The sequence below is a fragment of the Anas platyrhynchos genome, chromosome 1 (genome assembly GCF_047663525.1).
Source record: "Anas platyrhynchos isolate ZD024472 breed Pekin duck chromosome 1, IASCAAS_PekinDuck_T2T, whole genome shotgun sequence".
Classification (NCBI taxonomy): Eukaryota; Metazoa; Chordata; class Aves; order Anseriformes; family Anatidae; genus Anas; species Anas platyrhynchos.
In genome coordinates this window covers 126,081,321-126,105,400 of record NC_092587.1, presented here as the reverse complement: position 1 = coordinate 126,105,400, position 24,080 = coordinate 126,081,321, and the positions used below count along the sequence as shown (strand labels likewise).

At 42.4% G+C, this 24,080-nt stretch overlaps 1 protein-coding gene across 2 annotated transcripts; it reads right to left on the bottom strand.

The window, feature by feature from the left end:
- Positions 1-1,053: 1,053 nt before the first annotated feature.
- TMPRSS2 (transmembrane serine protease 2) lies at positions 1,054-22,647 on the bottom strand. Of its 2 annotated transcripts, XM_027448374.3 has the most exons (16): positions 22,373-22,647; positions 20,261-20,326; positions 15,156-15,314; positions 13,890-13,960; positions 12,870-13,062; positions 12,478-12,561; positions 11,128-11,244; positions 9,592-9,721; positions 8,663-8,773; positions 7,925-7,968; positions 7,026-7,200; positions 5,124-5,299; positions 3,837-3,932; positions 3,137-3,279; positions 2,451-2,603; positions 1,054-2,278 (listed from the first exon to the last, which is right to left on the bottom strand). In XM_027448374.3, exons 4-16 carry the CDS (start codon positions 13,902-13,904, stop codon positions 2,267-2,269), a joined length of 1,449 nt encoding a protein of 482 aa, XP_027304175.2. In that variant the 5' UTR covers positions 13,905-13,960; positions 15,156-15,314; positions 20,261-20,326; positions 22,373-22,647; the 3' UTR covers positions 1,054-2,266. The 2 variants fall into 2 exon arrangements, with proteins under 2 accessions (XP_027304175.2, XP_027304172.2); XM_027448371.3 differs by lacking the exon at positions 20,261-20,326.
- Positions 22,648-24,080: the final 1,433 nt, after the last annotated feature.

The following is a 24,080-nucleotide window of genomic DNA, read 5'->3' as shown; positions in this document are numbered from 1 at the left end:
TTCTCCTTTTTCAGATCTCAGAGTTGTAGAGAAACCCCAAGACTCTTTTCTTTTGGATGCCTGGAGCCTTGGCTGAATTTTTGGGTCTGATGGAGGATTCACTGGACAGCTGGATTTGGATGTCCTGGGTGTTTTAATCCATTATGGACACTGAACACTGGAAGGATGTCTCAGCATGGGGTTTGGTACCTGTCATCTTACCCCCCAAAGGAGGAGGAAAACCTTTCCAAAAGATGTCTTTCGTTTCATGGAAGCAGGTACAAAATGTAATACTGCACTGTATTTGTGACATCTTTCACATGGAGGATTTATGGGCAAAACTGTGCTATCGGCTGCATAAAGCTAAAAAAACACATGCCTATGACAGTTTGTCATGAAGTAATTTCCAAGATGGTTACAAGAGAAGCCTCCTCTTCACCACACTGCAGCAGCAGGTGGCTGACTTCTGCAGCACAGCCCTCACCCCAGTGGAGGATACAGCTTTTACAACCCTGTCCAGCACTATTAACAGTTTTCCACATTTGCTACTGGAGACTTGCAACACTGCAGTTCACGAGCCATGTAATGGCCTGATACCAAAACAATGAACATACTTAATTTCTGTTTTGAACGTACTTCAAATTCAATGACTACTTCATTGTAAACCCCGAGGCACACTTGACGCTAGTGCCATTGAAAACACCCTGTAGCACCTTGAGAAAAGAGGCAGATGCACATTGCTTCAGGCTGCATGAAATGCAATAACAAAACAGGGTGAAAGTGCCTCAACCCACTGCCTTCAGGCTAAACTTCCCTTTACCTCAGTTTCACCAGAAACGTGATTTCATCAGACCCAGCCACTGAAGACATCCAGCATTCCTGGACATCCAGCTCTTCTGGATTTCTCTAAGGACCTGAAATACTGGAGGTAAAGGAATCTCTTTGATCACCCTCTTATATTTTTTTGTCGTCTTGTTTCTTTTTTTTCTTAAATCAGATACTCAGAGGATTTCAGACACTGAATTCAGCAATTGCTTCCAAAGCATTCCAGACAGAAAACACTACAAAGGAAAGTTATTTGTAGAAAAAAATATATTTATTTGGTGCAGTGTTTTCATGCAAGATAATTGCATTTCAGTACCAAAAGAGAAAACAAGACTAGTAGAGTCATTTCATTAAAAAAAAAAAAATTATCTTTCTTAACAAATGTGACTTGTTATGGCTTTTTGATCCTGTGTACTGGCTATAAATTATTTTCAAAATCCTAGTCGAGGTGGCACTGTGATATTAACTGCCTTTTGCTAAAAAGCATCATACAGGTACCCAAAGGAGAGCTCTAAGGAATTAAAAGCCAAATTTAATAAATGAGGTAGTTCATCTGGTTAGGCAGAAACATGGGGTTGTATTTCTTCTCACAGAACATCCAGCCTCTGGACATGCACTGCAGCCAGAGGTCCGCTGCCTGCAGCACAGACTCACGGACAGGACAGGACAGACCAGATGTCAGCTTTCACAACAGGGAGAGTTCAGGAGTCATCATGATGTGCTCAGCCAGGGACCCCTGTCAGGATGGTTAACTCCTGGCTTCCCACTGCAGCTCCAAAAGCATCCCTCTCCTTGGTCCACATCGAGTGACAGCAGGTCCTGCCCCTTCCAGATTCAGAGCAGTTTAAGCAGAAGAGCACTTTTAATTACTGAGATAGCCAGACTGCTCTCTCAGAACAGTCTGACTTGAATAACGGCAGTCAAGGTCCTGAGGATTTTTAACTACCTGAATATACAGTATTTTTTTTCCTGTGTCTCTACCGTAGTGCATGAAAACTTCCCTTCATATATACCACAAAACATTCACTTCTAAAATTGCCAACCAGCAGCTCAGAGATTCAATGTTCACATTACTTAACATTCAATTTAAAATGCTACTAAACCTTCTCGGTATCCAGCTACAAAAATCTTACGTTAAATTGTGATTAAAATTGCCATTATAAACCTGTACCTGATTATCAAGTGAAAGTACTCAACTAAAAAAAGACATCTCAGAAAGCAGTTGGCAGAACAACTTTCTGCCAGGCACCACATCAAGAAGAAAGGTGCTCATTGTGATAATCCTTCACTGATTAAAATCAGTCACTGTAGCCAGTACAGAACCGAGTGTGCAATCCTTCATGTTATTTTTAAAAAGAAAATTCAAGGAGAAAAATCATTTGTAAAAGTGAATAAATATCCCATGGCTTCATTTTTTCTTGTTCTCAGAAACATCGATCATCAACAAGGACAGACAGCATTGTCATCTGTTTGCCTGTTTAGAACAAAAAACAAAAATTTATAGTTGTGCTAACAGACCATCTTATCCATTATTTGGATGCTTTTCAATGGAATCGCTTTATCAGACAGCTCACAGGATATGAATAATTAAATTTAAGCTTCGATATTTGGGGCATTTAAAAATATTAAAGACCAAAATATCTTACCTGCATATTTTTATAAATCCAGTCTGTAAACACAGTCATATTCCCATAAACTCCAGGTCTATTGGGAGTAGCACAGCCACTTCCCCAGCTGGTATCTCCAACCAACCACCACACGGAGCTTTCGTTTGTTACCAGAGGACCTCCGCTGTCACCCTGCACAAAACATCCATACTATCAGTGGCCTGACCATCAGGAAAGATACAGAATATGATTCGTTTCATTTCAGGACTACAGGTTAGGTTTCAAAAAAGCTAAAGACCATTTCAGAAGAACAACTAAAACAAAATGCTATGGCAATTACAGTATTAAATGATAACTGTTTGCCATAGGAAGGAAAATTGTTTGCCCAAAACACTGGATGAGATAAGACTTCATTGACTTTCTTGTTCACAAGTGTAATGCTAGGGTATTGTAGTGATTACGAAGAGCTTAGTTTTCAAGTACACAATCACAAAACATCCTCAAAGCATTAAAAAGTGGCACCTTACCCTCTTGGCATATATAGCAAGACTTCAGCACTTGCTACCATTCAGGATGCCACAAAATGAACTGGAAGCCCAAAGTGTTAGTCATAAAAATATATAATTGTAGGATCTGTTTTTAATTAATAGATGACAAAACTCCTACTAAGAAGATGAAAAATAAATCGGCCAGATTATTATCAAGTGTTTATTAGTAATAATTACCTGACAGGAATCAATTCCTCCTTCTAGATATCCAGCACAGATCATTGTAGGCAAAATCAGACCATTATAGATATAGATAGAATTACATTTAGAACGTTCTATTAAAGGTACCATGACATAATTCAAGTTAGTTGATGTTTTACCTAAAATTGAAACATGCACATAAACACACACACAAAAAGACAAGATTAGAACAAGCCTCAGGTCACACTGCTATTACAAATCCCAGCAGCTAGCACTGTTCAGAGTGAAATAAACCCACTAGAAACTTTGGCATGGACTCTTAAGACATATGGTCTATCACACAGAACACTTTGACACCTCAACTCCCTTCCCAGAGGTCAGGAAGTTACTCTGCATTGCTGTCGGTGTACCCTAAGGCAAAAGAACAAGGACCTGCTCACCACAACCCTGAATCAACTGCATAAGACACAGGGCTGTTAAAGGCCCATGAGCAAAGCAATGGGTAAGAAGGTTCTCTGTTTCACAGCCCAGAACAAAGGGGAAGCAATACCCCAAATCAGAGTCCATTTTCCCCAGCAGCCCCCCCCCCCACCCCCACCCCATGCCTACCACAGACCAGGACCTTCTGGCACTGAAAGAAAGCTTGCTTCCCTTTTCTTTCTCCTTCTTATACATTTACCTAGCCAGAAGAGGACCAGCTCTGTAGAAGACCCAAATGTCCCAGAGCCACTCTTACCTCCTTGGGACTCTGCTCCCCATCCAGATATCCAGCACTGCTGATTGGGCTGGAATGTCATTCCTGCATTAGGCAGACAAACTGGCTGTACATTATCTACAAAAAAAGCACACAGTGACAGTCTGTAATCCCAGATGTCCAGGTATAATAATAATAATAATAAATAAAAAAAAAAACGCAAATGAAACTTCTCAGCATGACCATAACTTGCTTTAAATATATACACACACCATGTTTTTTCTCCTCTCCTTAAGGATAATACAATACTGTGCAACATAAGCAGCAGTAGGAATTTCAGCAGTGGCCCTTTCCTAGAGGGCTACCTACCGCATCCTGACCTCAAAGTGAGGAGCAAACACAGTTAATGGTTCTAGCTCAATTCATCAACAATTAACACCAGTCCTCTTGATCAGTAAAGGAGGACAAAGAAGAGAACAAAGACTTCTAACAGCTAGCTTCATTCTGTTTACAAAACCCTGCTGAAAATAACGCAAGCAGGATTCAATGCCTGTATACAAGAAGTATAAAATGCAGAAATAAAAAAAAGACATTTTCCTGGTAAAAGCAACCTCCCTACACCCAGCAGAAGATGAGCCCCTCCAGATTACCTCTAGTAGTTTTAAGCTGATGCACTGAAATATACAGTACCTGTACGTAAAGCACCTATACACATATAGGACCTATATACATAAAGCACTTAAAAGCTTAAATAATGCTTTGTCTTCTCATGTTCCTGATTGCTTATAAAGAATATGCATCTACTTTTAAGAAAAGCCCCTTTCAGCTTTACGTGTTTAAAAAAAGGTTAGCAACCTACTAACATGAGGTGTTACGTTCTTCCCTCTGAGCAGGAACTTCTTAGGACAGGGGTTTTGTTTCTTTGGACTTTGTGGGTGTGGGATGGGTGGGGGTGGTGTGTGTTCCCCCCCACCCCAGTAGTTATTTGATATAGCTTAGTTTACCATTTAGTCAGTTGCTCCACCCTTACTCTCTGAGACTGCACATATAGGAGTGATAACACCTTACAGTACTCTGCAGTAAATGTACATTACTGACCATGGGGAAAAGTGAACAAGCTTAAACCTAGTCCAAACTCCCTTACCTGGTACTACACATAAATAAACCCTACTTAGGAAATCAAAGGGCACTTGAAGGTGTCTCTACCCACATTTTGCTTTTCCCATGAGTAAATATCTGCAAGGAAGATTTCTTCACTAACTTCAGAAGATGTTAGGAGATGTGCTCATTGGCATTGGATTTTTTCCTTACAAAGAATAGAATACTTACCAGTAAAACTCAACGGTGTCTCTAACTTCATAAGGGCAACATCATTGTCTTTAGTGTCTGTATCATAATCTGGATGGGAAATTATTTGTTGCACTTTATATGCAGCTCTTAAAGTAATGTCACTCTGGCTCACAATCCCAGCATAAACTCTCCAAACATATGGGTCAGAAAGTTGTCTACAGAAAAAAAAAAGTATGTTAAAAGGTTTGTTTCCCTGGTAGGGAGTTCAGCTTACAAACTTCAAAGAATTGTCTTTAGCATCCATCACCAAGAACGTACATGCATTTGGCTACCACTTCTGAGGATAAATTAAAAAGTAACTCATGCCTTCCGTTTTTGGCCAGCCTTTCCTCATCAGCCAACTAACAGCATGATTTTTACTGATGTTAATCCAAACATACTAACATGCCCCCCTCAAAAAAAAAAAAAGGAGACATCCTTGTCCAGATACCTGTGTCTCATACACATCAAAAAAAGGTGAAATGGATAAATAGCATAAAAGGGAGCTATTTTAATCCAAAAAAAAAATAATAATAATATCGTGGTCAGTTTTTTTTGAAAGACAGAGTATGATACCTAAGTCTGTGAAAGCTTGATTCTAGTTTCATAAATATACCAAAAAAAAATATTTCAAATAGATTAAGAATTACTGTCTATCCCCTTAGTCACTCAGCACAGCAAATTATAGGCTGAGACTGCAACACTGAAGCCTCTTTTTGATTTCAGTTGCTGAGGGATCAAGTTGTTATTTCTGAAGTCTCACATGTCAGTTTTATCACTTGTGCACTATCCAAAGCACGGAAGGACAGCAGAAGCCAGAATTAGTAAAAACATGATCTAGTGAAGGAATTTCATTATCTTGAAAATGTTATTAGGATGTTTGGTTGGGTTGTGGTTTTTTGTTTTGGTGGTGTTTGTTGCCTTTTTAAAAAAAAAAAAAATGCTAAGCATATGGTCTAGATGTAATTTAAGTAGTTACTGTGTTCCAGTACAATTTACAAATGCTCAGTAGAAAGCTTTCCACAACTGTTAAAACTCTCTCCCTCAGAAGTGACAAAAAAAAAATCCTGAAAGCATGTATTATTTTTAACCCAGCTACACTTTGGTTGCCATTCCTAACACATCACGTATTACAGAGCTCACATCTGAAAACAGAGGGGGGGGGATAAGATCTTCACATAAAACTAAACACTTGCATTCCTTTCTCAAGGTGAAAGACAAAGTTATTTTTCCATGGCTGCGTCTCAAACTGTGAACCAGCCAACCAACCGTTAAAATGTTTTGCTTACTGGATTTTCCTCCAATAGAAGAGGAAACATTCTGCCACAAAGCACCCTTAACTGTCCTTTAAAACTGTGCTTTCCCATTAAAGAGGGACAAAGCTTTTCTTTTTATTTTCTTCTGCACATGCCTACAAAAAGTGTTCCTTGGATAGGTATAAATCTACAGTTAATACTGACTTGGGCTTTACTGCTTGACTCTATAGCATAAAGATATGAGGAAATAAAGGGTACAGACATGTCTCAACTGATCACATCTACAGTTTTGTAATGCTGGACATTTTGGGGGCAAAGTGTAACGCCTTTGTGACAGCATTGTGTTGTCTGGCATCAGTTTGGTGCTTTGAATTTGCCTTTTAAGTTGGGTGGGTGTCCGTGCCCAGTACATCCGTCCGATTTAATTTCCCTCTTCAACAAGCAAAATAGAATTTTCTTCCTGTAGAAATCAGACTATCTGCAGCTTCCAAAACTTCCTTCAACACTAAGTCTATATAGCTAAAATACCATATCCAATGCCCGCATTTGACTCCGTTTTAAAGCAGAAAGCTGCAAGATCTGTTCTGCCCCGCTGCCAGCCAGAAGCAAGGAAGACCACCCGCAGGCAGACCCACATGGCACTCACCCCTCCACGCAGTGAGCCGCGGTCACCAGCCACTCGCGGGTGATGATGGAGCCCCCGCAGACGTGCGTGCCCTGCACGTGGAGGCTGAGCTGCCACGGCCACTGCCCCAGCGCTGCTGCGCTGCCACCCACGATCCTGTTCATGATGGCTGTGCTTTTGGTGGACAGGCCGCACTCTGGGGAATCAGGCACACACAGACAGGCGTTAGAGAAAGATGGTCTTCAAGGCGGTTTCTTCAGCCCAGGCTTCGCTGTGGCACAGCAGAGAGGGGAGAGCAGACTCTGCTGCTGGTTGATCCCACATCCCAGCCATCGCCCTACAGTGCTCGCTCACAGGATCGAGTTGGGCTGAGCCTCACATGGCCCAGGCACCCTTCACATCGCAAACACTGCCCTACCTCGCTGGTAGCTGTTGCCCTCAGTTCATCACTTCAGAAGTGAACCATACGAGGGTGGTTCACTGCACGCTCTGAGTGCTACCGTTTGACTATCTTTAATGAGCCACATAAACACACAACGCTGTGTTGTGCAATGGAACAGGCAACGCCCAGGAGTCACCTCACCACCGCTATTATGGTGAGGAACGGTGTCCACCTGATGGCCACATGTCAGTGACCGCACTACAGACTTCCCACCACAGCAATGTAGCGATGGATACAGAGCGCACCACGGGCAAGCCATTTAAAGGAACCAGAAGCAACAGAGAGAGAGCAACTGGGGACCTAATATCCCCCTTGTCTCCTCCTCAATTCTGTTCCTTAAAATGTGAAGCTTGGGAAGCACGGTTAAATCATCTACACATCAAAAGACGGCAATTATTTACGTCGATTCAGAAAGATTTACTGCCAGAGCTGTTCAAAGGTGTGAACATGCAAAGGTCTGGAAAACAAGGACACTTACGTATGCAGCGTAGAGAAACCACCTTTCCTGATGTACAGACATTGCTGCAATAGAAATAAAAAAAAATAATGAAACAGGCTTTTAGGCAGCTAGCAAGGCAAACAGCGGGCAAAGCTCACTCTCCAGCTGCTTCCTACCCGTTCCAGCTATGTGCCCTGCCTTCACTCATCTTCCTGGTGAGGCCTCCCTCTTTTCTTCACTCTCTCCAGCTACCCTACCAACACCCATCTGGCCTCCACCATTTCTTGCATTCACCAAAACTGTCATGTGGAAGCCCGCAGACTCCAGTAGAGGTAGGCAGCACAAAAGGCTTGTAAGCCTATTGAGGAGCAAGATAAAGAACAGCATAAGATAAAGTTGAGATGATTTATGAAGCAGTCGTAGAAGATTTTGAACAACAAGGGAGCCACAGAAACCTTGCAGGTACAGCAGTCTACAGGTAAGGAAATGAGAGGCTTCAGAGTTAAGGTACAGTAGACAGAGCAACCTTCTATACAGCATGGGAACAGGATGGGACACCTATGTTTTTTGAAAAGGAGTGGAAAGATGGAAAAGTGACAGATGTGCTTTTAAATAGAGGTAAGAGCAGTTGCTGCAAGCAGATTTAAAAGGCAGCCTCTTTCCCTCCAACAACCCCCGGAGAAGGAAGTGCTTGCATTATGCTGTAGGCAGAAGCTGTGTGTCCCACAACAGCTAAAGATACCCCTTATAAAAGGTAATTAGTTTGTATTAAGATACCTGGTATATAGCCTTTTATACAAGTCTGTACTCCCAGCACTTGTGTTCAGCTTCATAAAGCTTTTAAAGCTGACTTCAGCTGCTACTCCTGAACTACTGTAATATGTATCTCTGTAAAACAGAAAGAGCCTATTAAGAAACACAGCAGTTCCAGTTTTCAAACGAGTGAAAATAAACGGTGCCAAGCCAGAGCTTCTGACATGAACAACACTAATATGTATATATTTTATATTAAGCACAGAACCCAATGGAGCAGTACAATGCCAGACAAACAGGTTTCTTTAAACATTCAATCTCAGTTTCCCATCAGACAGTTTTTAGATTAAAATATTTTTATCTAGTACGTGTATATGGTAGGAGTCTTCAGCCTTATGAAACAGAACATAATGAAGAGATGCCTTTGCTGGTACATTTATATGGCATAGCAAAGTTCAGGTCCCATAGGATGTAACAGCCATTCTGTGGGACATCTGCAGGGCAGTAAGTGCTGCTGCTCTGCAGGGCTTTCCAGATGAGGACCAGCCTTGTACAGTAGCTGCTGGGCTGTCTTACTGATCGGAAACTCCTTCAGGCATTGCTGGTTCAGAGACCTTAATTCTGAGTGGCAGGTGTGCAAGTTCTTCCTGGACAATAAATTCACTGCATTACCCCACTCACACCAGAAGACAGTATTTGCCAACCACAACAAAGAGAGGCAACAAAAAGTATTTTAGCTGTGGAAGAATTTATGCTACAGCGTTTACACAGGGAGAACATGGACAGCATTCTGGCCACAAACGTTTATGCTGCTCTTCACACCAGCATCTGTTATGTGTGTCCTTAGGAGACTGCCAGCCGCTTTTTATTTCACATATGTATTCTTAAAAACTGCAAGAGGGAAATTTTAACCATTCTATGCATTTTCAAAGACTGATAAGGGTTAGACTTACACATTATAGCCTATATCTTTACACGCAATCTTTCCAAAATCATCAGTCCAGTTATCTTGGCAAACAGGATACCAGGTGTTGCTGACAGGTGAGTAAACTTCAAGGATAAAGTTTGGTCCAAAAAGTCTAACTGCCAGAAAAGTAAGAAAAAAAATATATAAGAACACTGCACGTGCTATATTTCTTCTTTCTCTACTTAAAGCTATTTAATACCCATTATATTTGCTTGCATCTATAAACCAGTATTAATGTAATGCTGCCATCTACTCAAATTCTGGTTAAATACCAAGTAGACAGAAATATAACAGCGATTTAATTCCTTCACGCAAGGCAATTTAAAATAACTACCAGTTTAAAAGGCAATGTACAACATAGTTTTCATCTTGTCATTTCAGTTTTTATTCTTGAAATTCTTTTTCATATTCCACCACTGCAGAAGACTGAAATACCCAAGCACTTTTATCATCTACCTACACAACCGTGTATTATGTATAAATAAAACAGAAACTGTTATTATATATAAGATCTTAAATACACTAAACAGACAAGTGCCTGTAGACAAAGAATGTAACAAGGAGCAATTAACTCTGACATTCCATGCCCTACTATGTACTTATTTTCAGAATAATTCAATATAAAATAGTTCAAATGAAAGAGCAGACTGAACAAGCTTCTTCAAAAACACATTATTCGACCAAACGGAGAGGAACAGCTTTAGAGCATATGCCAGTAAACACTAACACTGCATGAAGCATGTACAGAGAATGTTCCCAAACAGAGAATGAGCAAAACACAGGTGTTAGAATCAAGATGCCACACCTTTGGAATGGGTAAATTGAATCCATTTCCACCTTATGTTTTCAGCTCTACACCAAAACTCCTCTTGACACCTTTTGAGTTGGAAACATTAATCAGACTAAGCTTTCTTACACAAAGCAGTTATAAAGTTGAAAATAAAGTATTGGGAGAAGAAGGAATGTGAAATATATGGAAAAAGACTTCCACTATCACCTGAAGTTCTACTAAGAAGTCAATTATGACTGTTCATTCCAGAACCAATGTTATATTCAGGTTTGCACAAATTAGATTTAAATTAGAAGGTAATATTTTAAAGCTTATTCCAAATCAAACCAGCTTGACTTTTAGGCATTGGAAGGGGTTGCCCAGAGGTGGTAGAGTCACAGTCCCCAGGGGTGTTTAAGGAAAGGTTGGACGTGGTGCTTAGGAACACAGTTTAGGGGGTGACATTGGTGGTAGGGGGATGGTTGGACCAGCTGATCTTGGAAGTTTATACTGACCTTAATTATTCTATGACCTGCTGAGCCAGTCATTTTGTTTCAGCTGTGCAATTGGACCAAAAACAGGCTGAAAGTCTGAATATAGGATTTGAAGCACTCAAACTTCCTAAAGCATTATAGAGATATAACTGAGCCTAAGCCGGCCCTATGGTAACTTAGGCAAGCTTTAGACAAGGGGATTTGCTCAAGAATGCTTGCAGCTGGCTACAGGTCCCCTGCCTTGACCACCAGCACTCACCACAACGGTTTTCATCCTCCCCATTTGGGCAGTTGGTCACTCCATCACACCAATCTGAGGGAGGCACGCACACTCCTGAAGACCCACACTCTAACGATCCGAGGCAAGGATTCTCTACTGTAAGGAGAAAGCAGCACAGTTATTAGACCGAACATCAGTTTAGCCTCAGGCAACTACTGCCAACTCTCACCTTAAGGAGAATGCCAGTTTGATGGAGCAAAGCATCAGAAAGCTCAGACTCAGAGATAGGAAGAGACCTAGCCTGACACAACAGAAGATTTATTGCTATCTCTCCCTTACATTGCTTGTCAAATTAAATTATTGATGCAGCTGATTGGATTTTGTCCATTGCTTCCCTTGAATAAACAAACACCATTAAGTTGTCTAAAAGGAATTAACTTCACGCTGATAAAGCATAGCATTTATAATCAGAAAAGGAGGAAGAAAGAAATTACTCCAATTACACCCTGTTGCTTTCAGTCCTGTTTAAAACGAGACTACATTCACCCCATACAAATCAGTTAAAAACAACAAACAAAAACCCTAAGAACACAAAAGTGTCATCTAACAGTTTTAAATGAACTACCTTCTCTCTTCCTTTCCTGTCCTGCACAGAACATATCACTTGTGTTCCAGATTACGGTGGTTACATGGACTGGGCTCACACAACTTTAAAATCAAAGCCATCACAGAGACAAATATCACGAATAACTTCAGCTCCGAGAGATATCCCATTTTACAAAAAAAAAAAAATACATCTTAATCATTTACACTCTACCAGTTAAGCTACACAAATTTACTTCAGTCTCCTTCCTTCCATTGAATTTAAGTCAAGTTAGAAGTTAGAACAGAGTTTCATGTCGGAGACAATATACAGTAGTCATTTCCCTAATGAAATGTACTGTAGGATCAGTTGTCCACAGACAGTCACATGCCAGGTATCCACCAATGCAAAAAAAACTTGTAAGACATCAAACTGCTCTGCAGCAAAGCTACTGCGATGTACACTTGTACTACAGCAGCTTTTCCCAAACGCTTTGTAGCTTTCCAGAAAAGCCAACTGAATAAGCAGCTCCAGGAGTCAAAAAGGTGATGACATCGCTTGATCTCAAAAACATTTACTTGACAAATGGAAAAGAAAGCAATAGCAACACTGTTTACTTAAAAATAATTTTTAAAAGCACATAGTTGTGGCTTTTCAAGCAACATCACTTTATCTCTTACGAGATAGATAACAAAGTCTTTCCTATCCTTAATTCAGCATAAGAAGATAAAGAAATGCATACTTCTAACCATAAAAGTGTTTTACTTCCTTTCTTTCTGAACACAAAACAAAAAAGTAATTCTTACCAAAATACCAAATGAAGAAAGCACCAACTGCGCAACAAATGACTATTAAAATGGATATTACAATTATTATGGTTTTCTTTACACCTGAAACAGAAACAAGGACAGAAAGGGAAATTAGGTTTACAAATAAGAAATTTCCAACATGGAGACCAGCATTATGTATATTTCCTTGAAATTAAAAGTAGATGGTGTTTTTCCACCAGACTTTCTCCATTCCAACACCCTTCCTTCACTGTGGATGCAGTTACACCCACATCCCAGCCACCACTTCTTCATCCACAAGGAGGAAGCAGGCTCTTGCATATTCCTTCAACACCAGAATCTGAAGGGAAAACCCCCTTACTCTGGAAGACATTAAGCCTAAAACTGGAAAAAATCCCAAGAAATCTTGCCTGATGAACAAGTCCTCCCAGTTGAAGGGGCTACTGGACTAGTCGACTGGTAGGTTGAAACTCTTGGGACATAGGTTGGCACTGATGGAGCATTTGTAGAGAAGTATGGTGGATATGGGTTAGCACCTGCTGGTGGCCTGGCAGAATAGTTTTCTGGCTGAAAGCCATGATTTTCAAAGTATGGCGGTGGGCCCTAAATGATAACATTACAGGAAAGGAAACAAAAAAAAGGCAAGACTGTGATTAAGACAAAGCAAATTTAAGATACCGTTTCCATACAAAACCCTACTAAGTAATTCTGCTACCATAGGAACCCACCACACATGCTCATACATACCAGTGACTCAAATTTGCACAGAGAGAGATTTACAGCACATGCCTAATACTTCATACTTTGAATAATAAGAATAACAGTGATGCCCAAAGGCATATTAAGAGATCAGTTTCCTGGTCCAAAGTAACTCCATCTAGAAAGGATTTTTGAACCCAGCCCACCAGGTGACTGTACCAACTATTTCACTGGAACATCCAACAGCAAACAAATAAGCAGCACGGACTGTTTTAGGCAATACCATCATCAAAAGAAATGCTGCCAACTAACAGCCTCTGTGCACTCAGCTTTCCATGTCTAGGAAAAATGCTTACTTGCCATTCTGTCCTATGGGAAGACCTAGTGCACCTGAGCTACTTCTGAAACACACTGGCTTAACAACAGGTTGCGGAATACTTAACTTGTGAGAGATTTAAGAATTAAATCAGAAGCCATGCCAATCTCTCTCAAACATAATCTTTAAAAGCATAAATCTCTCCTACAGGTATCCAAGCACTTGAAATCCTAGTTAATTCAAGCCTCTTATACCTGTCCCACAGTGTATCTTTCCCTTTATGCAAAAAACACAAGAAATACTTATATCCACATTTTAAAAGACTTACTAACCAGTACATAACTCAATAGTATGCTACTTGTAAAGAAAAAAACCCCATTAAAGAAAGAAAAAAAGAAGCATTTTGTTTACTTACTACAGTAGAGGTCATCTTTCCTTTGTCAGTAGTACTGAAACAACTCAAGTGTTTGGAAGTAAAGCTTGAACCTATAAAAAAAAAAAAAAAAAAACAGGAAATGATCATAACCAAAAGCTTTATCCACCTCTCGTTTTTCCTTTGAAAAAATGCCAAATCAAGAGGAAAAAAATAGGGAAGTATTTCAAGAGCGGGTATAAATTAAGGTACAGCCTGAAATCAGATCTCAATAACCTCTCAATACAACCTTGAGCATTATACAGTGGCCACTATTCATCAACACGAGCACCTAGCAAACCGAGAAGACTGAGGCAGTGCTCACCCTCACTGACAGGAGGAGCGTTGTAGAGCACCCTGGCAGCAACCCACCTGCTGTCAGCGCCAGGCACAGTTCCTCCTGCCTCTCTCAACACTTACTCATGTATCACTGAAGCTTATGACACGGAAACAAGACGAACAAAGCATAAGGAAATAGAAATGCCACCAACTCATTTAATAATGCTACAGATGGTATCCCTGCAAACCACACCATTTTCGCTCCATTGTGTTGCAAACAGTTTTCTTCTTGGTTATATTTTGTGGCTACCACACCAAAAAGAGGGGAAAGAAGCATGGCAGAGAAACAGCATGCCACAGGAATACAAATCTTACTGAAACAGTAAAACAAAGGAGCTGCATCCAAAGTTTCAGGCATATAGCAGTTTATTTTGAAGTTAAACATTAACATTAGGTAAAACCAAAGATTAGCAGAAACACAAGAAATGCACAATGTTTGCTGTCACCTTTCTAACACAGGTGGCTATACACAGCCATACACAAGCATTTTAATAAATAATTTAATCTACAGAGACCTCTCATAATATTACCCTACATGAGAAAAAGCACAGGAAGTGCCTCAGTCATACACTGAGCAACACAGTTCTCCAGCTTCCAGAACAAGCCCCGCACACCGGCACAATGCCGGTGTTGCAAGCCGCTACTATAAAAAGCGGCTGCACTAAGACACAGCATAATTTAGCCTAAACCAGAAGGTTGTTTTAGAGCCTGCACCTAGGTGTCACCTCACCCAGAACTGAATTTCAAGTGTCTTTGAAGCAGATGTCAACTGCAGCTTAGCACCCAGAGCATGCCAATACCTCGTGACAGTTTAGGAAGGTTGATCATGGTATTCACCTATTTGTGCTACCGAAAAATAAATAAAGTAACGCACAGTTGAACTCTTACTTGCATGGCAGACAAGAGAAAACAAGTCCTACTCCTACTTACAGTAAGTCCATCAAGACTGGTGACTAAGTCTGCAGGACTTCTCTTTTATGTCGCATCCCTTCTTAGTCAGTTCTTCATTGTAGAGCTGGGAAATGCAGTTCTGCCTAAACTCAGCGGACAAGTAACACTTCACAGGAAGATACTGTTGTTCCTTGTTCTCTGAGAAGGAAGGAAAAAAGGTACAGAAATTTAACGTTAACAGATGGAAGGAAGAATACTAGGTGATTCTGAGGTAAGCCAGACATGACAAGCAAACAAAAAGAATCTTTTCTACATTTCAATTTGAAATTCTTTACAAGCTGGCAGATGACAGACTTCCTCATTCTATTTTTTTAATTAACTACAGGGAAAAAAGAAAAGAAATCGCTGTTGTTTAACTTGCTGTTATCCACCTTTCCCATTTCAGTCCTTGTTAAACTACTTCCCCTCTAACTTCTAATAAGAGATTTTCCATTATCACACCACAAAACATAGGCAAGACATAGGTACATACACATTTCAATGAAATTATTTGCCATGGTATTAAAAAGAGATTACACCAAAAACACTAGACTCCCATTAGATTGCACGTTTCAAATACAAAAAAAAAAAAAAAAGATGGCTAGCATCCAATAATGATACAATCCAGGTTTCTTGAACATACATCACTGAGACACTTCAAAAAGTTTTATAAACAAATCAAGGATACTGCAGCAAATTCACGGATAAGCACGATGGGCCATGGAAAAACAAACTGACCTGCCAAACAGTCCCCATTCCAAGAGCGACAGAACTGGAAAGCATGGTGCTGCCTTATCTCAGGCCAATAGTTCAGGCTCACACATCTGACAGATTTAAATTTACATCCCACATAAAAGTAGTGTAAACCCACATCGATAAGAAAAAAGTTTGGTGGGAACACAGAATTAACCTTCCCTTCCCGCACCAGTCATTTCCCCAAATATGTGCCAAGTTATAATGGCACATTACCGGGTACATCTGAAGAAACCTCAAATGTTCCTTAAAGTGAGATGGCAGAGTTAAAGGGTACAGGGATCCCTATGCAAGAACACAGGGATGGAAGTCATCCCTGCAGTGGGCTTCAAAGAACAAGACAATGTCCAGGGTGCAAAGCCTTGCAGATCAGCTTGTCATGTAACACCTTACAGCACTGGGTAAAGTATAGCCAATGAACGAAAGGGAATCATCATTCATATGCTGTCAAGCCCTTGAATTTCAAACCCTTCAGTTTACTCCAATATTAAGCAGAACAAGCACTTGGCCCTCCAGCATTCCAGAAGTTCCAAAAATCAAGTTTGCTTTTTTTTTTCCACAACTCTGAAAGCAAAGAAATAATGCTATAATTTCACAGAATCACAGAATTGAAGGAGTTGGAAGGGACCTCCAAACATCATCAGGTCCAACCCCCCTGCCAAAGCAGGTTCCCTAGAGCAGGCTGCCCAGGTAGGCATCCAGACAGGCCTTAAATATCTCCAGAGAAGGAGACTCCACAACCTCCCTGGGCAGCCTGTTCCAGTGCTCCATCACCCTTATCACGAAGAAGTTATTTTGCATGTTGGTGCCAAACTTCCTGTGCTCCATCTTGTGACCATTGTCCTTTGTCCTGTCCCCACAAACCACTGCAAAGAGGTTGGCCATATCCCTTTGTCTCCCACACCTCAGGTATTTATAAACATTGCTAAGATCTCCCTTCAGTCTTCTCTTCTCCAGGCTGCACAGACCCAGGTCTCTCAGCCCTTCCTCATAGAGAAAATGCTCCATGCCCCATACCATCTCTTGTGGTCCTCCGCTGGACTCTTTCCAGGAGATACCTGTCTTTTTTGTGCCGGGGAGCCCAGCAGTTGTTTCTCCCCAGGTGCAGGACTCTACACTTCATTTGTTAAACCTCATTTGGCTACTTCCTGCCCAGGTCTCCAGCCTGTCCAGGTCTCACTGAATGGCAGCACAACCTTCTGGCATGGCAGCTGCTCCTCCCAGCTTTGTATCATCGGCGTATTTGCTGAGGGTGGACACTATTCCCTCATCAAGGTCATCATCAAAGATGTTGAACATTTCTAATAACAGCCAATGGTAAGAGTATAAAATATACAGCCATCGACACTAGAAGGTTGTAGATCTGTTAAAGTAGGTCCAGAGGAGGGCCACAAAGATGGTCAAGGGGCTGAAGCACCTCTCCTACATAGAAAGGCTGAGAGAGCTGGGAATGTTCAACCTACAGAAGAGAAGGCTCTGGGGGAATCTCATTACAACCTTTCAGTACTTGAAGGGGACTTATAGGGAAGATTTAGATTAGAACAAAATTTAGATCTGGGATGAAATTCTTCACTCAGAGGGAAGTGAGGCACTGAAACAGGTTGTCCAGAGAAGTTGTGGATGCCCCATTTCTGGAAGTGTTCAAGGCCAGTCTGGACGAGGCCCTGGGCAACCTGATCTAGTGGGTGGCATCCCTGCCTATGGCAGGAGGGAGGTGGAAGTAGATGGTCTACAAGGCCCCTTCTAACCCAAGCCATCCTATTCTATAGAACACTGTCTCACAGCAGGCAGCCACTATTAAAATATCTTAGCTCCTTCTAATATGTGTCTAAGGAGTGTTATAAGTACAGTTCTGTCACAGTTTATTAGACTTAGAAAACTTATACCTTTTTTTTTTTCCAAGAAAAGTTGTCAGAATAGGAGAAAACTGAAAAGATTAGATTCACCCAAGACAAACTGAATCCAACACTTTTTTTTGTGGAAAAAAAAAAAAGTTTTCAATTAATTCCTGCAAATCAATCCTGTATATTTAAAAAGAAAAAAAAAAGTGGCAATTTGATAGGTCTCTACTTCATTTGATAACTTGCTACTTAACTGGATATAGACTCCCTAGAACATGAGTCCCCCAAAGGCTTGTCTTCCTCCTCTCGACCACTGTCCCATGGACAAGAAAGGCACTGAGCAGAGTTGCGTTGCTCAGCGGTAGGTGCTCCTCACTGCCCCGTCCTCCTTAGCCCCTCACCTTGCTACTGCCAGATGAAGGCAAGCCTCTGCTTTCGCCTCCTTGCAGCAGCAACAGGTCATGGCTCCTTTTATACTGTGTGCATCCTTCAATAACCAGGAGTCAACATCCCATAAAGATGAATAAAAAAATTACAATGGAAAAACAAACAGGAGATAGAGTCCTGTTTTTGTTCATAAAACCAGACTTTTACCCTAGGCTTTTACCCTAGTTTCTCCATGCAAGAAATAAAAATGTTACTTCCTTATCACACACCATGTTGTAAATGCTAATTAAGAACAGTACCATGCTTCTAGAGGTGCAGAACTCTGCACGTACTACCAGCTACCTTAGTTTCCACAGCTTTTTCCATAGAGATAGCTATATATTGTGTACAGGTGACACATGTAAGTCAACAAGATGGAACACTTACCTTCAACCATACTAATATAACAATGTAAATTCAGTCAATTGGCTAATGATGCCAAAGTTATATTGCTAACAGTACACTTCCCATATTTCTTTACTATTTCGATGCATATTTTGTGGCATTTCCTTAAGCAGAAATGCTATTAGCTGTTTGCTAAGCTCTATGATAAAGACCAACAACTGAATAAATTAGTAAAAAAACATAAAGACAATTTCAGCTTCTAAGAGAAGCAAGCATAAAAGTATCCAAACAATCTAGATAAGCAGTGACTAACACCAATTCATATCCAAAAATATCCATTCTTATTATCCAGATAAAGAAATACAGCATACTCATTAAAATGTTAATGGAGTGCAAAGCTCAATCTTAATACAGAATAAACCAACAAATTATGGCTTCTCTTGATGATTCTACAAAGGAAGTATGCTTTTATTAGTTTACATCCAACCATTTTATGTTATCAAAGAAACTTCAGTAGCTAAGGGTAAACAATTGTGATAGTAAGTGGTGGGGAGCAAATGAGCAAAGAGGTGATTCCAAATTTACTTGCATAATCTTTTCGCACAATGGGCAATTCTTGCCTTTACTGCCTGGACAACAAATAAACAAACATGGTCAAGGTCCCTGTTTAACAAGCAGCACTAAAAACATCATGAATTATAAATAAACCATAAAAAGGTTTAAAAATCTGTTTACTTTTCAAAGAGGAAAGAAATTAAATAAGAATGTTCATATAATTTCATCAACAAGAGTTCCTCAATACATCTGGAAGTAGTACTGGATATTTTTACCTTTTTTTTTTTTTTTATCATTGCAGTAAACGTAATTTATTCCTTTGGGGTGAAATTTAACCTCTGGATGGGTCAAAACCAAATCAACAAGAACTTGAATGTCTGAAGTAATTGAAATTGAGTTATTTCAGTGTTCTCACTTTTCAACTAACCTTCTTAATAAGGGTAAGCTCTGCTCAGTGTGCCCAAGCAGTAATATGTTGGTGTGTTCTGCCCCAAGCAGAGCAGGCTGAGGGGAGGCCTCATGGCGGCCTGCAGCTCCCTCACGAGGGGAGCGGAGGGGCAGGCGCTGAGCTCTGCTCTCTGGGGACAGCGACAGGACCCGAGGGGACGGCATGGAGCTGGGACAGGGGAGGGTCAGGCTGGGGGTTAGGGAAAGTTTCTGCACCAAGAGGTGGTCAGGCATTGGGACAGGCTGCCGAGGGCAGTAGTCAGGGCACCAAGCCTGACAAGAGTTCAAGAAGCGTCTGGACAAGGCTCTCAGACACATGGTCTCGTTTTAGGGTGGTCCAGTGTGGAGCCAGGAGTTGGATTCGATGATCCTTGTGGGACCCTTCCAACTCGGATATTCTGTGACTCTATGGTCTTGCAGAGTACTATACAAGACTGCAAATATTTACAAGAAAGTCAGTTTTCCACAATAGAGCCTCAGCATTCCTAGGTTTCCTAAGAAATAGCTTTGGAGCTCTTCCAGATTAGCTCCTAAAACATCATTAAACTATAGAACCACTTATCAACAGGTGGTAAAAGAAAAAAAAAAAAAAAAAAAAAAAAGCACCTCTTGATAAGCTCTACCAGAAACTCAAATAAAGTCCACAATACAACAGCATTCTCGAGGCCAGCAAACCAAGATTCATACTACTTTCACAGGCAAAAGAAAAAAAAAACAGGTATTAAGTTCTACACGTACCAGTCTCATTTTAAACTGTTGTAGGATGCTGTATTCATAGTATGAGTAATGCTCTGTTTATCTTCCCTGAAAAAAAAACGTTACCATGAAACTGCCTATCACAAGTAAATAAGATGCTTATATATAAGGGGGGAAAAAAAAAAGTCACATGCAAGCAATTAGGAAAGGTGGAGTGGGAAAGGAGGCAGAGGAGGCGTTGCCTAGCTGAGTGGATGATGAGTGGCAGAAGAGTTATAGCCCTACTAAAAGCTGTTTCCAAGATAGGGAGGGCAAGAGTCCAAAAGAATCAGATTTGCTGGTATGGTGGGAGTTGGATCTATCCATTGGTACGGATGCAGCTATTGCCCATGGCACCCAGCACCTCATACACTGATCACTGAATTGCTAGAGGATGCTCTAACTGCCAGCCTGGCATTTCGGTGCTTTCTTTCCCTATATTACACCCCCGGTTCTGCCTCTGCCCATTTCCCCTATAGCAGAAGCAAACAACCTCAGCTTCAACAGCAGCAAAATTCAAGTCTCGGGTTGCAGCAGTGAGAGCCTCTGGCTGCTTCTATGGGGGGGGGGGGGGGGGGGGGGAGGAAGCTCTCAGGAACACCTATTTACCACATCCAAGTTGCAAACAAATGAGCTTGCAGACATGGTTATCACTTAGCAGGAGGCACCCACCCTGCAGAAAAATAAATAAAAGCCAGCAATGTTAACAAAACTGGCTTATTTAGGTATTTGTCTAGGTCAGCTGTTCTCAACCTGTGAGCTCCACCTGCTGAGGGGCTATAAACCGCTTTCAAGGGGTCTACGGCAGATAAGGAAGAAAAGCAAGCTGACCAGCAGGAGGTTTGAATCCAACGCACAGGGTGAACCCTCATTGCCAGGGACTGGTTTAGGGATCCACGCATCGAAGACACAGGACAAGCACTAACGCAGCCGAGCTGCAGATGCAGCACCAGAGATGCTCAGGGTGGGCAGACCCTGCACTGAGGCAGACTGCACACAGCGGGGGAAGGTCCTGTACCTCCAGGAGTGGCATCTCCAAGGGAAATATTCCAACCAGCAACCCAGAATGCTGCTTCAATCTGTTTTTCCTAGAATACCATTTCGACCTAGGCTGGACTGCCACGACAGATTTGCTCTAGATCCGCTGCCCTACGTAAACTTTCGATGTCCCACACAGCATCCGTCGCGTTCCTCACCTAACGCTGCCCCACTTAGCACAAATCAGCCTTCAGAGGGGAAGCTGCTCCCTCTGGCTCTTTCTGAAGGTGTAATTTAACTCAGGGCAAACAGGGATACTCAGGACAACGGCGCAGTGTGAGAGCAGCCTCTCAAATTCGTTGACCTACGCGCAGCCCTGCAAACCTGCCGTGAAACTCTAGGTGCCGGTAAGGTGTGATCACCAAGAAAGCTGCCCAAAGCAGCGTGCAGAGGGGGGCTCGATTCCAACCCTCAAGGTCTTGTCCTGGACGTTTTGATGCGATGGATCGTCCTGGAAGGCGCTCTGCTCATATCAACAACGTCGCTCTTCCAAAATGCTACTCAACAAATGGTGCCACCTCTAGCCAAAAGTCAGCGCTTTTGCAGGAAATCGAACGGCGGTGACACAGCAAGGAGGTCCCAGAATCAGGTTTGGTTTAACCTCCATAGGAACAGCCACGGCCTCCGTGACCTCGAAGGAGCTGCCCCATCTCACAGCATCTCTCTTCCCTTCATCACGACAGCACGAACAGATAACATTCACCTCGAGAAGCGCCAGCTGGGGCGGCTTTAGCATACACACAGCTCTCTGCAGCTTGGCCCCAGCACCCCAAAAAAAACACGTTACAGATTTCCAGGTCCCACCTCGCCTCACCCACCGCTGCAGGGCCAGCCTTTGGGAAGGGGACAAGCGGCTGGACCGGGGGTGGGGGACACGGCCTCCACGCTGCCACCGGGGTCCCTCGGCGCCCCCAAAAGCCAAGCCTCGGTTAAACGCCAGCAAACGCAGAGAGAGGGGGGGGCGGCCGGGACCGGGCAGTGAAGCGAGGGTCCAGGGGCAGCCCCCCGGCCCCGGAGGCGCCGAGGCACGGCCGGGCAGGGCAGGGCAGGGCAGGGCAGGGGGGAGCCCCCGCTTACCTGGGGCCGCCCCCACCGCGGCGGAGCAGAAGCGGAGCGGATCCGGAGCGGGACGCGGCGCCGGCCGGGAGCAGCAGCAGCGGCGGCCGGGGAGGAGCTGGGGCGGGGGGAGAGGAGGGAAGGGGCCGGGCACCGCATCCACCTGCGGGCACCTGCCCCCGCCGAGGCCGGGCACCGATAGGGGGGAGCGGGGATTTTCCCTTCCCCCAGCCCTCTTCCTCCTCCCTCCTCCTCTTCCTCCTGCGCCCGTCTGCAAAACAAACCCGCCACAAGGAAGCGAGCAGCGAGAGACACCAGTCCCCGAGCGGGGGGGGGGTTGAGACGGATTTTGAAGCTCAGTAATCAGCACTCATTAGTCGTCTGCTTCGCAAAGCGCCGTATGCAAATCAGGAGCCTCAGCCCTTCCCTGAACCAAGCTGATAGCGAATGCTCGTAAAATTGGCCTGGGAAATTACTTCCTTTTTTCTTTTGCCCCTGAGGTCTGCTTAAGAAAGGGGCACTCTGAAAAGATTAGTGCTGTCAGTAGTCTCAAGTCAGAGTCTTATAAGACTCGAGTGATTTGGGTTAACTCACCTGTAAAGCAGATCTAGAAAGGAATAAGGCTGCTCTCTGCCAAAACTGAACTCACAAGTTCAATAAAAATTCACTTACATCCAAAAGCCTCAGAGTATAACTGCGTAAGTTCATAGGTGCGTGGAGAACTTCCACTCACTTTAATAACAGCCCCAAATTAGCTACAGCATCGTTGCATGCTGTGCTTAACACCTCTGCAGTGAGACTCCAGATAAGGGAAAGTCCCGAAGCATGGCGTGATGAGTGTTTGGGCTTTGTTTTTATTTTCAAACGCACATCAAGAAATCACATCCAGGGCACCAAGAAGCCAAAATCATACCTTCAGTATTTTTCCAGCTTTACTAAGCTTTCTTAATATTTATTCAAAGACATTATGAACTTACTATTCTGATCTTTTAGTACTAATATGTGGGAAGCATTTGCTGAAACATCTTTAAACTTTTGCGCAGACTTTCCAGCTGGACCTTTTTGTGGGGCTATTTCTGCTCATGTTTTCCCAAAAGAAGTTGGTGAAATTCAGTAATTTTCCACTGTGGATTTAGTTGCAGAAACCAGTCTTGAATTTCTCCTGAAGCAAAATGTAAGATTGTCCCAAGTCATGCCTACAATGGTTCTCTAAAGTTTTCACCTTTTTGGCTTGTCCTTGTCTTTAATCTGCCAATTGTGTCCTTAAATCTGCCTTGTCTTTAAATCTGCCAGTGGCCTTCAGAGCTTAAAGATATTTTACTTTTGAAGCAGGGTGCCTGGTCGTGAGGTTTCCTGATAAGCTTCCTTGCCAGGACAGAGGGAGATGGCCCTGAAAACTGCCACATGTCACCACGGCCACAAAAGAGAGATGCCCCATGACCATCAAGGAGAGCTGTGCTGCTCTACAGGCAGAATCTGAACGTGCCTCCACCTTCAAAATTCACTTTTTCTTTGAAGATCATTTGGAGGCTCCTGTACTGATGGTGTGTTCCATTCCTCTCTCAAGACAGCTCCCTCAGTTATTAGGATGCCTAACAATTTAGGTTTCCAAAGGCAATTTTTCTGTGCTTAAGTTCCCCCTTTGGATTTGTCCAAATACCTAGCACAATGGCTAAAGGTAAGGAGAAAGGGAGATGTAAAATACCTAGGAAAATCCCTCTATACATTG

What these genes read in the sequence shown, in the direction of transcription:
- TMPRSS2 (XM_027448374.3), bottom strand. An exon ending in TGGGAGGACTTGTTCATCAG is followed by an intron (nt 12,562 to 12,869) that starts GCAAGATTTCTT and finishes TTTCTGTTTCAG; the next exon opens with GTGTAAAGAAAACCATAATA. An exon ending in GGAGGATGAAAACCGTTGTG is followed by an intron (nt 9,722 to 11,127) that starts GTGAGTGCTGGT and finishes CTTTTCTGGCAG; the next exon opens with TTAGACTTTTTGGACCAAAC.